Here is a 15,966-nt window from a genome sequence, read left to right as displayed (position 1 = left end):
TGAGACTCCATGGGATCCATAATACATTGGGACCTTGGTTTATGAACTTAATCCATTCCGGAGGTCTGTTCTTAAACTGAGGCACACTTTCCCTAATGAGGCCTCCCGCTGCTGGTGCCCTTCCACCATTCGGATTCCATTCTTAGACCATGGTAAAGTTCTCAAAACAAGACACTATTTCCAGTTTTACAGAGTTTGTAAACCAAATCGTTCTTAAACCAGACTGTTCTTAAACCGAGGTACCATTGTATAGGGAAAGGGAACCTGTGGCCCTCCACTTATTCTTTAATTCCCAACTTCCATCAGCCCCAGCCAGCATGGCCAGTGGTCAGAGATAATGAGCCTGACTACAACATCTGAAGAGTCACAGGTTCCCCATCCCTGGCAATACAAATGCTAGCCTACTGATACCTTATGAACCACTGAATAATCTTCTTCGGCAGGGCAAAAAGATGACGTCTGCAACCCTAAGCATACTTATGGAAGCAGTTGCATGAAAATTGACAGTACTGACTGACTTCTAAGTAGATATGGTCACAATCTGGCTTAAAACTAACCAGAAACTTGAAAATGTATAAATAATATAGATATAGAATGTAGATAGTAAAACTTTTTTTTGTAATAGGAAATGTGTATTGCTAAGGAGCTAGGTACAGAAACTGCTGGCAAAATATACTACAGAGTACTCTGGAAAGATCATATGGGAAGTATAGTGAGTACTCATGAAACATACAATAATTAATTAATTTTAAAAGGTTAGTGAACCTGACAAAGCATTTGGGCAATGACAAAAAAACTTGCAAGAGCCTTATTAATGAAATTAAACTTCAAATCACAGTAACTCTCATCATGAAGAAAAAGCAGTAGAGTGTAAGTCAAGTCCAAAAGCACCTATAGGGTGGTAATCAACTAAATAATTGTGCAAGTCTATGCAATGGGACTTTCCCTCAACTCCCTCTGTGCTATTATCCACAAATCTGCTCCACAAGGCTGAGAGAACAGATTTAGGTTTCATTCAGGGAGAGAAAGTTCCACTGCACAGGAAGAAATCCTTGCACTGACAGAATATTTGCTATAGCACTACACTGAATTCGAACCTTAGTTCAGCAGTTGTAGGATTATCAAAATGTGCTCAAAGATAGCTGGGATGTTTCCTTATGGCCGAACGAACAGAATTCAACTAATTCAAAAACCCTACACTAAAGTGCTTTAATGTGCACACAGGGCAAGTCCTATTTCCACTTTTGACAATTTCCTCATGCTGAATTGCACTACAGCAAGGTCAACAGAAGCAGCTTTGCAGAAAGCAAGGATGCACACACCCAACAGGAAGAGGAACTATATATATTTGGTAACTGCTGGCATTGGAATGAGACATAACAGGCTAACAGACCCTCAACCTGCAACAATTCTGAGTCCTACTGCCAAAAGATAGCATTGTATAGTGTTTGTGGAAGCTTCTAGTGCTTATCACTGCAGTACTTGCATATAGACAATTGACATGAAAGTTAAATAGTACACATTTATATAAGAAAATAGGAATAAGAAGAGGGAAATATGCACTGCCAACCAAAAAACCTTGCAGCCAAACTGCAATTCTACTTGCTTCTAGACTAATTATGTTCAGCTTCAAACCACTAATTTCTCACACATTACCCAAACTTCAAATGCTACATTTGAATTTGATATCTAAAGCAACTTTTATAAAAACCTGAAATGTATTTACCAGACTAGAAAGTGCTGTTTTTAAAAACAAAGAGCAGTACATTACCTGAATCATTGCGGAGATAAGATGACATTGCTGGAATAAGACATGATTGACTAAGTAGTTCTAGCAGAACTGACGGAAGGGCATTGCTGTTTTGTCCTCTACTTTCGTGGCTGGACTGGACATCTCCATTTGATGTGCTGCCTGCAGGATTTATGTAGCTAGCCAAAACCTGAGCAGTTTAAAAACAGTGAGTCAAAATTAGATTAATAACAGTAGAACAAGTCATATAGAATGTGAACTGAAAGATAACAATTAGACTCTTATTAAACTGAGTATGTGATATATCTGATGAATAAGAAATCCAATATTATAAACTTTTTATTACTAGGCAGACAAAAAATATATATATTTAGAACAAAAAAGTTCAGAATTCTTTATGATTTTAAAATGGCAATTTTAATGGGGAATTTAAGGACTCCCATTACAAACACCACCTTAAAAAATGTCAGATTTCATTCCCTCCTCCCAAAGAAGAGAGGAGCTACAAATGTGCTGCAAAGAATATTTTTCAAACATCCAAGTGTTTTAAAGGGTTCATTATGCAACATAAAGTCTGAAAGGAAGAGAGGAATAATGAAGCTGAATTGCATGCCCAAGAGTTAGACACAAGGTTTTCTGACTTGCAGACAGGGTCTTTTGACCATGCAAGTGGAAAATGCACTAAAGCACAACTAAACAGCCAATACACGTAAGAAACCAAATGGTATTTTGGAGCAATGTATGAATGTTGGGCTGTTCTCCAGTACCTGTAAGAGACACGTGACGTGTTCTTCTTCCAGTCTTTGTTTAGTTAAAGCTTGTTCCACATCCCATCCGGAAGCAGTAGAACCAGTTCCAAACCCAGTGCCTTTAGCCCAGTAAAGCTGCTGTTCTTCTGTGGTTGCACTGCTATGTGTGCTTGACACCTGTGGCTAGTAAAAAGAAAAATAAATCACCCTACTATTTAGAATCACTTCATTTCATATTCAGGAATCAGAAGCCAAATAATAACCTAGTAAACGCTAGATTCTCTTTATTCTGATACTCTGAGCATGGGTTGTTAAAAGTCCCTCTTAACCATGGATTCTAAGCAGCTTTGGTAACTGGCTTTCATCCCCAGGATCTATGCTATAGGATGCTAGAAGAGATGAGATCACAAACTGCGGAAGAAACCAGCTGCAAAGACTTTAAGGTTTGAACTTGAGATAAGACTTCATTCAGTGCAAAAGACGGGGGGGGGGGAAGGAAGCCCATGGTTTCTTCATTTAAAGTTTTCTTCTCTACATTTATGATTCAGCAACCCTCCTCTGAATGTTAGTTCAAATTATATTTATAAAAGCAAGAATGGAAGAAATTGGATTATAAACGTGGAATATAATATCAAATGGAACTGTGTGCGTAAAAAAAAAGGAAAAAGGGAGGGAAACTTTATTTTGCAAAAGGTTTACGATGGAAACTTAAGAGCTGACTCTTCTCCATCCTTTATTATTTACGAAGTGAACTGAATAACGCTTAGAGGACTTGGAATTTAATTTAATTGGAAGTATAATTGCTCATATATCTTCAGCTGGAAGAAAGGATGAAAAAAGTCTTTGAACTGCCAAGGAACTGATAAGGTTCTTTATTAAGTCATCCGCAGTTCAAGACTGCTCTTCTTCCCAGGCTGAGAGGAAAAAATGGTGACAACAGGTTATTTACTGGGACAGAGTGACTTTTGCAACTGTTGTTAAAGCACGGGACGGAGCGATAGAGAAATTTCTGGAACAACAATGGGATATCAGCTCCGGCCAAGGCATGACGGATAACAGCAACAACTGGGGGAAAGAAAGACATAACATCTTACAAGGACAGGAAGAAACACCACGGACAGAATAATTGCCACACACAGGAAGATCAAGGATATTGTTTGAGTTCTTCACCTGTAGTTTTATAAATTATTTAAAATTAATAAGATTTTGGAATGCAAAAATAAAGAAAATACCAAACCATCAAATCTAGCACGCAGGAGGCCACTTAATATAAATTATATAATTTGGTATTTGAATGATTGGTATTAATAATTGTATTATATACTGGTATTGTTATAATGAGGCCATTATTGGACTGTAATTGAAAACTAATAAAAAATATTATATAAAAAACAAAAACAAAAAGATGTTACTAACTTGAGAACAGAACAATGTGCTCAATATCAGAATATCAATATCAGAACATCAGAATATCAGAACTACCTGGTGACTGACACACTATTGTGTAAGTTATGCAGCAATTCCTAATGGATTCCCCCACCTACTGACAATTTTAGTTGCTTTCAGATAGCAATCTTGTAAGACAATGTTCAGGTTGCAATACAACAATAAAGTGTCTTACATAAGGATGTCTATGCTTCAACTTTAATGGGATCTTATGGACTTTAAATCTCCTAGGTCTTACTGGAACATAAGCATCTTGATTTTCTAATGCACTTAGACATGTAAGGTTACCTCTATGGACTTCAGAGCATTGCTTATTATTTAAAATAACACTTGTTTTGTTTAATGGCCCAGAAGAATCACACAGCATAGAAAAGATGATACAGCAATCACTTTCCACAGTAGTGTTCTCACTAAAGGATCATTTTGCCAAATAAAGCTGTCAGCAGGAAGCATTCTCAGCAGGTTCTTTGAACCTTATCACAACTCTCATTGTATCCCTTGTCACTATATATGGTCAAGTCATCTACCATGTCCTGAAATGCCTGTTCCAAATTCCTTAAATCTCTCTAATGAAGGTTATTTGTCCAATGTAAAGAGAAGATCGGTGTGGCTGCAATATTTGTAGATGAAGCTTGCTTAGGCATTATGGATTTTGTAGCATGTTCAGTGGCCTGGAACTAGTTGTCTAGATGCCAGTTTTGGCTACACTTTAAAAAACTAAAATCAGTCCAAATAAGTTTGTTCTAAGGAGCCACATACTCCTATTGGGAGTTTTCGTGGTCTATGACTACATAGTGGCATGCTCCATATATCAGGAACCCTAACCTCCAAAATGTGGTCTGTAGAGCTAATTAAAACTACTCTAGTCTCTTGCTAGATGTATATTATAATCCTTTTCAAAAAGCACTTTAATATGGCCTCCCCACAAAATCCATTTTGTGCTGTGGAAGCAGTCATTTAAACCCTGTGTTCATACTGTTTATATGTATTAGGGAGAAAGAGTGGAATAATGTGGTGGATGATCAAACCCTGGAACATGTTAGAGTCAGATCTCCAACAGCTTATTTATTTATAAAAATATGTATATGCCGCTAATTCATAAATAAAATACAGTTCACAACAACTGTATGTAAAACCTATACAATAAAAGCCACATAAAAAGTTAAAATCAGAACTCAAATGACTATTGCGTAAAGATGTACCGGTATTCTTAATTGTCTGCGTAAACCTAATGGAACAGAAAAGTTTTCAGCAGGTGTTTAAAAGTTGGAACAGAAGAAACCTGCTGAATCTCTATCAGTAGAGTACTCCACAAGACTGGGCCAATGACCCTCAAGGTTTGGCTCCCTGTTGTTGTCAAATGAGCATCTCCAACTTGGGGTACGACCAACAAGGCTCCGACATATTATCTCAGTGACTGAGCTGGAATGTAAGGGTTCAGGCAGTTGCTGAATTATGCAGGACCTAAGTTGTTCAGGGATCTGTAGATTAATACAAGAACCTTAAACCTGACAGAAGCTTTAACTATGGTGACACATGTTGTTGGCCAGATGCTCTCATCAGAAATCTTGCCTCCTGCACCTGCTGGAGCTTCCAAACCAGGCCAGAGGGCAGTTCTGCACAAAGCACATTATAGCAGTTTAGCTGCAAGGTTATCAGCGCATGGACTACAGCGTTCTTCCTATCCCTGTACAGGAACAGTCGTAGCTGGTAAACCCGACAAAACAGATGAAAGGCACTCTGAGCCACACTTGGGACTTCTGATGACAAAGATGTATGAAGGAATACCCCCAAGCTAAGTTGCTTTGCTGTAAGGGTAACAGGTATTCTTTGTAAACAACTTATGGTTTGGAGAAACCGTTTCTGACCATAAATATTAACCACCTCTTTGATATTAGATACTGTCATGTTTCAATATGTCAGCTATAGACATGCCACTTCCTAGTATGACATCATAACAACTGAATCAAAAGTTAAACATTTTATCTCTATGGAAGCAAGTACAGATTTGACCATTATTCTGAATACATGGAAGAAAGGATAAGTTGGCTTAACCCTCCCCCCCAAAAAACCCCCATCTTGATATTTCTGATCCTATTATTCTGAAGCAAAACTGACCTCCGTCTGGTTAGAACTAGAATTGGGGACTCTTGGAGCATGGTGGCTAAGAGCAGACAGACAGGCAAGGATAAGATGTATTGCCCCAATTTCTAATGCCATTCGCCTGAGGAGTACTCCATCATCAGTAGTCAAAGGTGTGGTGCTGAACAAGCTGCGCAGCACATGAAACGGAAGGGTTGGAAGCACATTAGCGGAAGGAGACTGCAGAATATGACCTAGATGGAGAGAGAAAACAAGTGTTAACATTTCTGTCAGCACACTGCATTAAGCTTAAAGCATATTACAGGTATTTCATTGAGTTTTAAAATACTATTTCTTGTTTGTTATTTCTAAACAATTGTGAGTGACTGAGGGAACTGGAGAAGGACAGAAAGAGGAAAGTACGATCATACTGTCATTATGAAGTAGGTATAGAACGTAGTATTAATTTTCTTGAACGTGGCACAAGGAAGGAAGGTATCTAGTAAATAAGGCTGGACTCTACTGGGCTTAGTAAACGTAGTTCTTGGCCTTCATGAAACATGGTTGGACTAAGTGTTGCTCTCTTTGCATAGGATTATCATGTGGATAATATGTGCTAGAGATTTTAGAGTGCTTCTGCATGAAATAATTCCTCAATGCAGGAAGCTAGATTCTTGTAGACATAGATTAATTTAACAAAAAATTAAACAGCATTGCCATTTTTTTCTGAATCTACATTTAGCCCTATTACACAAAATTTGCTCCACATCTGAGAGTAATATTATGGCAATACTGTGAAGTGTTGCAATACTGCATATGAGGAACATTTTGTAATGTGGGAGTACCAATGTTCTTTAAGTCCAGGCGTACAGATTAGATATGAGAAATCCCAGAACACGCCACCTGATTAAACATTTGCTTGAAACTGTTCTGTCACTAAGTCCCAGTGTATATGAAACATTTCTCCATCTCTCTACCACTGTTAAGAGACATGAAACAAATGGCAGGCTCAGATACTCCTTTTCTCCTACAGGAATGAACTATGGCATGGCATGACACCTGTTTTAGGATTTACAATAAATTTAGCTTTACAGAAATGTTTGAAATTAGTTTGCTAAGGCAGGTTAAAATGCAACAATGGTTAGCATCAATAATGCTACAACACAACACTAAAAGGGATGGCAGAACATGCGCCTCAGGCTCTAGTGTTCTCTTTGCTAAACTAACAAGTTTGCAAAACATTATAGCTGTGCTGGGTTTAACCATTTGAATTTTGGATATTTTATTTTTCTGCAGCACTGATGCTAATCTATTTTTCTTTCTAGCAACATTGATAATGGTCAGAATGGCTGATCTAAGTTTGCAGCTTGGGGCTACTCCTGGATCTGGCTGAGGCTTAGTTACATCATAACTGGATGGATTACTGCAGTGCACTATATGAGGTTGTCTTTAAAAGCAGTCTGGAAACTTCAGCTGGCCTGGAATGCTAAGGCCACGTTGTTGACTGGGGGTCCCAACATCAGAAGCATGTTCAGAGCAACTTCACAGCTTTTCAGCTTATTTCTGGACCCAATTTAAAGTTCTGGTTAACAACCTTTCAAGCCCTCTATGACTTGGGATATGTAATGGAAGTTCTACGCTAATTAAGTTCTTCTACAGAGACTATTCTCTGTGGCCATACCAACATCTGAATTGCATATGGTTGGGAAGCAGGAAAAGGTTTTTTTTCTGTAGTTGCATCAAGACACTGTAACTGTTTGCCAAGCAGGCTGCACCACCTTCCCGGCAGCTTTTCACCACTGCACAAACATCTTTTTCTTAAATGCGTCTGGCATGCTAGTTCCCTGCCTCTTCCTGCCTTATTTATGTGCTTTATTTGGTAGCCTCTGTCTTTAGTTGTGAATGTTTTGTATGTTGTTTTGTTATTTTAATTGATTTTTCATTATGCAAGCGGCCTTGACTACACTTCAGTGGAAAAGTGAGGCCACAGCTTCCAACAAATAAATTAGTAGCGTATCTCTAGCATCAAATGAAAACAACATATCCTATGCAAAGCATTTGAAATGCTTTGATAAAACGAATACCCTGATGGTACTCATGAGAAGTATTAACTTCTACAGCTCCTTTTATCAGGCAGTAAAGTGTTAATGTGTTAAAACTCAGCAGAGAAAACTCTCTGCTGTAGCTGCAGTCTACTGAAACTATCAAACATCTCTAAATACACATAACCAACTAATGAAAATACAGAGAAAATACTGATATGTGGAGGAAATGAAGTACGAAACCATTGCCACTAGAGACAATGCATGACAACAATCAGTAAGAAAACAGAAACAGAAAAAGTTTGAAATTACAATGAGCATCAACATTTTCAGACTGTATGAAAGGAGAAGACAAGCAACAAGCAGAATGACAGTGGTCAAGAAGCGAGGGAAATAGATGATTTATAATCAAGTATGTTTTCGCACACCAATTGGAGGGAATATCTACACAGAAACTTTCTGGTAACCTTGGTTCATATTGTCTCCCACCCTGTGCATAACAGAATAAAAGTTGCAACACAAACCTAGGGAAAGGGAAGCAAAAGCAGAAAATCAAGGTGCCAGTTAAGATTATTTTGCCCTTTCTTATTACTTACGACAACCTGTCTACATTTGGATGGATCCAAACGAGAGCAGAAATAAGTGTCAGATAAAAAACTAGGCCAATGTCTAGATATTTTAACTTTACAAGGCCATCAAAATCTGGTTTATTTAACATGAAAGGACAGAGATTTTCTGAAATCCAGTGAAATTAAGTTGAGCAGTTATTGCTCTTAATCAAGGTTTCATTAGAGGCGCTGTTAAAAATAAAATAAAATTCTATTAGCTCTGACCAATTTTTCTGTGCAATGAAGGTAAAAAAATATATATAATAATCTGCCCTTCAGGACCGATTTTGACTCTCATATATTTTGGTTCCAAAGCCAGAAGAGATATGGAATTTCACAAAAGCCAGTTTTATCTCTTTCAAATACTTGTAAACTTGTACAGTCAAGAGAAATCTTTAGCAGTAGTCCCCAAATATATTTAGTAGTTACAGTACATACTTCCTTCACCATCATCTGTAACTCCCAACACCAATCTAAGCAGACACTGGGCATGTTTCCTCTCTTTAAGTAGCACCTCAGCATAGCCTGGGAGGCGAAGAAATAATCCAAAAGCAGCCAAAGAATGAGCAGGTATGGGAGACATAGTTTGAACTGTTGATTTGATTGGTGGAGGTTCTGCAGCAATTGTTTCTGGGGCTTCATAAACCAGCTCTCCCGATTGTTCAATGGTAACCCATTCAAACTGATCACTGTCCTTCTGCTTCTCCTGGGTGGTGGATGTAACCACTGGAGCACTCACCTTCAGAAAGAAAAGAAGATGCTTAATACTATCCTCTGAGGAAGCTACTTCAGAACACTTTCTAATTCAGTTACGATAATAAAATTACACCAATGTAAAATAAAATAAAATATTTCCCAACTGCTATCAGAAATGAAAACCGTAGCATTATGCAGACTGTGAACAGGTCTACAGCATATTCAATTATAAAACACAAGTAAGACCTTCTCTACTTATTAAAGGAAGGCAAAATAAAAGTAAAAGTAAAAGGATTTGACTTACTTGCTGAATTACATCTGGGTAAAGCATAGGAAGCCTTTCTGCGATGAGGGCCAGGCCACCCATACCAGCAAAAACTTGCAATGGAGACTGAATGGGACACACTTCAAGAAAGGATTCATCCAGCACAGCATCCATGCACTCTTCACCTGGTGTGACTGCTTCATCTTCAGTGCAAGGCCCCAACAAATCTGCATGTTCTATATACACACAGATTTAAAAAAGGCAATTGTTCAGTGAAATTATATTATTAAATAAAAGGCCCTTGCACCGAAACTGTTAATCTGGAATACCCAAGAAATTTTAGAACACAGGCTAAAGCAATCTGGAAAAAAAAAAGCTTGCAGAGTTTATTCTATTTTTAGGGTAGGGGTATGTGGCTCCTCTTTCAGTTAAATAGCAGTTATCCATCTCTGAAGTAGGCAAAAAAGGAAGTGACTTTTGAACAAAAGAATCAGTGGGTAAAAGATGGGTGACTCTAGAATACTTTGCCCATATGAATTATAATATCTATAAATAAATGTTTTTTAATATAATGTCATCTGTGTATATTGCACAAAGAACAGGCATGATGGAGGGGGAAAGAGAGGCATGCTTACACACTGAAGGGAAGGAGCGAAAAAGCAGAGGGGTTGATAATGTGGAGGAGAGGATGGGTAACAACAGGGGAGATGGTCAGAAAGGGGCAGTATCAAAGGAGCATGTGCAGGGGTTAGATGAGAATAACAAGCTTGCAATTTCATCAAATGTGACAGGAGAGAAGGCAGAAAGGGTAGAAGGAGGTGCAAGAGGAGGGAGAGGTGGAAGAGAGAGCCAGAGACACCAGAGCAGACGGCTTCAATTTTAGCACTGAAGGGCTCAAAATCTTAAGCAGAGAAAGAAGGGGGAAGAGGAGTTATTAGCAGGACATCAAAGGTAGAGAAGAGCCACTTGGCGATTCCCAGAGTTCACGTGGATGAGAGGTGTTGATTAATTAGGCCGACTGCAGAGGAGAAAGAGCGGAATGAGAAGTTAGGAAAACATGATGAAAACAGATAATTCAATGGATACCTTTTTCAGTGTGGAGGCGCTTGAACGAGTCTGTCTTTGAAAGGCTTGGATCTGATATCACCTTGGAGCCCAGCTTAACTGCCAAGTCTATGGATCGGTATCCTTGAGGGAGTTTGCGGTCATACAGCAGAGTCAGAAGCTGGGCAAGGGTCATCTCGGGCGGCAGTGGCTGACCTACAGAACATTAACTAGTTAACAAACAACTTTAAAGAATAGTTTGTACGTTTAGAAGTTCAAATGATGCTTTGGATGCTCAACTGTGCTTAATGCAAACCATGGTTTTGGTGTGACGAGCTTTTGTCATTTCAAGCTTTCACATTTTTATTTCTTATAGTATTGACAATGCTTAGACTTTGGACTCTTTCCTCAGATTTTCAGCTAATTTTGAGAAACTTCTGGATTATAAAGCGAACACATTATTCGTCTGGATAAATATTTAGATGCTACAATATTGCCTTCATTTGTTTGCTAACTTTAAGATGCATATAGTACAACCTCCTGGGCAACAACCGCATACTAGCAGCTTACATAATACGAAATCCCAACCAGCAATATAAAACAAAGACAGAACAAAAACTATTTATAATGCCACAATTTGGGTGACTGGATAGATCCAGGACTTTATATGACTCAGAATGCTGGAAAATATGCTTTATCAGAAAATATGGAACATTACCTGGTAGCAGTTTATGGTACAGGTGAAAAACAGGAACACTAATAGTTTTGCTGGAAGTGTCGCCTCCAGTGGAGGAGTTGCCTACTTTATCTGCCATCACTCTCCCTCGTCTTGAGGGTGGGCGAGGGGGGGTAGAGGATACAGCCCTTTTCGACTGAGACTTCAAACCTGTAACAGAAATGAAGTAGAGTTCTAAAGGCATATATGACAACACAGCTTGAATAAATGAGATTCTAACTGCATGAGAAATGCCCACAAATCATTCCACATGGCACCATCTCATGTTTGAAGAACTTTTAACCTGTGTGGCAGACCTATGAATGCACTGCTTGCATGCCAAGGCAATTCTACCTGGGCGGCAGAGGGCTGTATGGATGGGAGCTGGTGCGAGGATTTAGAAACCTTTAAAACTAATGCAGAAACATGTGGAACCTTCCACAGCTAAGTGTCACACCCAGTGTCCTATTCAATTCAGTTCCAGTTCTTTAACACCTACTATAATCTTTATTTCAGTGTGTTTACTCCTGCATTCCACTGTGTTGGCCAATAGTATAAAGGAACTGACATTATATATTTTTAAACAACTTGGGAGTACTTGTATTTAACTTGTTGCTGTTTTGAACTGAGCAACAATGACTACATTGCGGTGTGCTCTCAGCCCCTTTCTCCACCCCATCTCAAGCATACCCAATAACTTTACATCAAAGCTGAACAAGTAAACACATACCAGAGGCAACAACAACACTGTAATTGTCCTGAAACCCATTTTCTGCTTTAACCTTTTCTTTCTCTTCGTAGTTCTTTTTCTCCTTATCTTCTTTTTGTTCACTGATTAATTTTGCGGTTATGCTTGGGGTATCTGAAAAATAAAGATTACTGTATATGAAGAAATGTTAACCAGGATTTTCATTAGCTGACTACCTGTTCACTCAAGAGCAATTATCTGGTTTTCGCTTCTCTCATGACTTCAAGCACACTGAATGCCCCCAAAATGTTCCTATGAATTGTTCAATCCATATGTGCCTTGGGATATATGGAGTGTACCAATATGCCCTACAATGGCCTGACATTCACATATTGTGTGCACTGGAGCATATATATGGAGAGGAGTGTCTAATGCACTTTAAACTGTTCTGTGTTATCTGCACATTTGTCCAATGTGTACATGCACTAGGATCTACACGTGTGAAGACAAAGTGGGGTGTGAACATGCATGAGAAGAGCAAGGTGGGCTGGTGTGATCTGAACTGATCTAACAATTGCAGCAACATCAATCATTATCACTGGAGGTCTGCTCCAAATAAATGGGTATAGCATTGCAGCCTAAGGTATTTCCCCCCTGAATGCATCTCAGATGTTTTACATTTTAATTTAAAAAAAGATTGTAAATCACCGAGGATTTCAATTGAAAGTTTTACTACAGTTTATATACTGCACGTTTTATTGTTGTAAGCCACGTTGAGACCTACATGGTGAAAAATGGAATATAATTTTAAAAATAAAAAATAAGGAATTCAACATATGCTAGGGTAAGCATTTCAGCTTGCCAGATTGAATTATCTCGCTTCTCCCCCAAGTGCTGTTCCAGGGGTTTTTAGGGGTTGCAGGGCAGGACAAGGGGGACAGACCTGTTCTGCCAGCGGAAGTCCTTGCATAGGGCTTTCACTGACAGACGCATTAGTTGAATCATAGAATGGTAGAGTTGGAAGGGACCGCAAAGGTCATCAGCTCCAACCCCCCTGAAATGCAGGAAGGTTTTGCCCAACATGGGGCAAACATTTAGACAATGTTTCAACCCCATCAACTATATTCATTTTCTGCCCCTACATATATAGTTAAATATCAAATCAAAATGTTTTTGTTTACTCAGGCTTTTGGTTTGTAATTTGTTTCATCCCAGGAGAGTTGACTGGCATTTTTGCTGCTGCTCAGTTGTGTGCTAATGTAACCTAACAATTTTACGTTCACTTATTTTAGATGGCTGTTTTAATTATTTCTGATATGAAATCCCCCTGTGCTTTGGACTGGAGAAAGGGTCGAGTATAAAACATCTACCAGGTAATAAGTAAAGTGTATGAAACTTACTTTAATTGGTATGGTTGATATCTAGGGTCTAAACTTTCATTAAATAAAACAAAAAGGACATTAAAAAAATTAAGAATAAGCAACTTGCCTGACACTCGATCAAGAACCTCTGCCAGTGTTGTTGAGACTGGTAAAAGAAGAGTGCGGAACTTGTGTCCTGCCCCATACATGGGATGCTGAATTACATGGCTGGTTGCATTAATTCTACCTTTATACAACTAGAAGATAGAAAACATAAAATTATATCAAGCATTTAGAAATAAAACATAAATATTACTATTACTATAAATATTAAATATTACTATTACTAGTTTCAAGATGCTATACATAAACATTTCTCGCTGTCAGCAATATAGGGTGGCACTCAAGTAAGGTTTCTTAAAGTAGACCCATTGAAATTAAAAATATGACAAAGTTAGAGCTATCCATTTCAATGGGTCTATTCCAAGTAAATCTTAGCTGCCTGCCACCCAAAATAGCTTTTATTGCAATACAGTGGTACCTCTGGATGCAAACAGGATCCGTTCTGGAGCCCTGTTCGCATCCTGAAGCAAACGCAACCCGCGTCTGCACATGCCACGATTTGCCGCTTCCACGCATGACGTCATTTTGAGTGTCTGCGCATGCACGAGCGGCGAAACCCAGAAGTAAAGCGCTCCATTACTTCTGGGTCGCCGCAGAGCGTAACCTGAAAATGCTCAACCTGAAGAACATTTAACCTATGACCGTACTAATGCTTTATAGGATGTGAGATTCAGGGTGATTTTAACAGCTTAGAAAAGTTTTTTCCGCTGTCAACTACAAAATAATTTTCACTGTGATATTATTCAAATACTTTATTTTGAACATATACTTCCAAGAAACCTGTATTTTTGTACTACAGTTGAAGGACTGTTTATCTGAAAGTGAGAAGGCGGCATCAAGATCTGCCCACTGAAAAAGAAACAAGCTAGAAGGATGGCCTCACAGTAGCCACTGGGCCAAGTAGGTCAAGTAATTAAAACAGAATGGATTTAATCAGTAACTGTGCTACAGCTAATGTTAAAAGACATTAGCATTTTGGCCTCATGAGGAGCTGGGTAACCAAGAGTCCCCTTGTAGTGTTTCTTTCAAATATTCAAACACCTTCTGCTGTAGGCCTATGAATCATTCTTGGTAACTGACACATATGCAGACATAGTAGTAAGGTTTTCAAATTACTTCCCACTAATTTTTTAAAAATAACCAGTTCTTCTGTTAAAAAGGCTTATAGCACAGAATTTCTAACAAAGCCAAAAGCATAAACACATGCAATACACCAGACTAAAAAGAAGAAAATCATCCCAGGGTTATTTTCATTATAATCAACATCAACCTACTATTATAAAAAGATATTATTTTTTAAAAAGTGCATCACTGTCTCTATGTCTTTGGGGCTGGAAAAACACTGTACATGTTTTGACACCAACTCCCACCGTTGGGAGTGTGATATCAAACCATCAAAAAAAACCCTCCAATATCTAGTTACATACAGATTGTTCCAGTCCTAGGTGGGGGCGCAGAGAGAAGTAACTTACTGGACAAGGTGACTGAAGGAACATTGTGACTTTTTCATCCTCTAGCATCAACTGCAAAAACAGCCTTCTAATGAATCCTGAAATATTTCCTGATGTTGGGAGGTTGCTTCTTTGAGGAGAGGAGTGAAAGAGTTCACAGAGAACCTAAGAAGGGAGGGGAGGAATCATTTGTTTGTTTATTAGAATATCAGAACATGTGAACAATACTTGTGCTCTTATTAACTGGCGAAACAACTTTCCCCTCTATTTGTCTTAAAACTCACAGTGCTTCTACAGCTGCTAAAATGACACTAAGTATTAAAATGAAACACTTGGGGGCAGCAAACAGGTTTTTATGTTACAAAGACCAAGAACCAATTTATTTGTACAGTCGTACCTTGGATCCCCAGCGCCCTGGAACTCAGACGTTTGGGCTCCCGAACGCCGCAAACCTGGAAGTGATTGTTCCGGTTTGCAAACATTCTTTTGGAATCCAAATGTCCAACAGGGCTTCCATAGCTTCTGATTGGCTGCAGGAGGTTCCTGCAGCCAATCAGAAGCTGCGCTTTGGTTTCCAAACATTTTGGAAGTCGAAGGACTTCTAGAACGGATTCCGTTCAACTTCCAAGGTATGACTTTACATACATGCCTTAATATGGGGTTTAACAACTGGCGGCCATGGAGGAGCATCATCTGCTGCCCCAGAGTCCATAGTCATTCATCCTTGACTCAAGAGTGCATGGAAGGGAGTGAGCAGAGTGTTCCAAGTCGGAATGAGTCAGACAGCCCCAAAGAATGCACTCTCTTCATTTCACATCCTCAGCCCACTGGACTTAAAAGACCAATGTGATATTATTCATGCTTCTTCTTGCCTGGCTGGTATACTGTGCAAAATGAAGCAAGCCCTAGATGACGACCCTGGATTTCATTCCAAATTTTGTACAAG

At 38.8% G+C, this 15,966-nt stretch overlaps 1 protein-coding gene across 18 annotated transcripts in view; it reads right to left on the bottom strand.

Annotated features, from left to right (window-relative positions):
• Nucleotides 1–15,966, bottom strand: part of BIRC6 (baculoviral IAP repeat containing 6) — a 140,504-nt gene that overhangs the window by 41,479 nt on the left and 83,059 nt on the right. For 16 of the 18 annotated variants that reach the window (XM_083731902.1, XM_083731914.1, XM_083731918.1 and 13 more), the window contains 10 exons: nucleotides 15,042–15,185; nucleotides 13,574–13,703; nucleotides 12,128–12,259; nucleotides 11,401–11,568; nucleotides 10,725–10,898; nucleotides 9,678–9,874; nucleotides 9,116–9,416; nucleotides 6,064–6,281; nucleotides 2,518–2,682; nucleotides 1,772–1,940 (listed from right to left, as the gene is read on the bottom strand). In XM_083731902.1, the coding sequence (XP_083588028.1) occupies nucleotides 1,772–1,940; nucleotides 2,518–2,682; nucleotides 6,064–6,281; nucleotides 9,116–9,416; nucleotides 9,678–9,874; nucleotides 10,725–10,898; nucleotides 11,401–11,568; nucleotides 12,128–12,259; nucleotides 13,574–13,703; nucleotides 15,042–15,185 (1,798 nt within the window). The remainder of the gene's footprint in view (nucleotides 1–1,771; nucleotides 1,941–2,517; nucleotides 2,683–6,063; nucleotides 6,282–9,115; nucleotides 9,417–9,677; nucleotides 9,875–10,724; nucleotides 10,899–11,400; nucleotides 11,569–12,127; nucleotides 12,260–13,573; nucleotides 13,704–15,041; nucleotides 15,186–15,966) is intronic. The other 2 variants (XM_083731912.1, XM_083731906.1) reach the window with 1 other exon arrangement.

Source organism: Podarcis gaigeae, assembly GCF_964106915.1.
Source record: "Podarcis gaigeae genome assembly, chromosome: 3".
Classification (NCBI taxonomy): domain Eukaryota; kingdom Metazoa; phylum Chordata; class Lepidosauria; order Squamata; family Lacertidae; genus Podarcis; species Podarcis gaigeae.
Note: the sequence above shows the minus strand (reverse complement) of the source record. Positions and strands in the feature narration are given on the sequence as shown.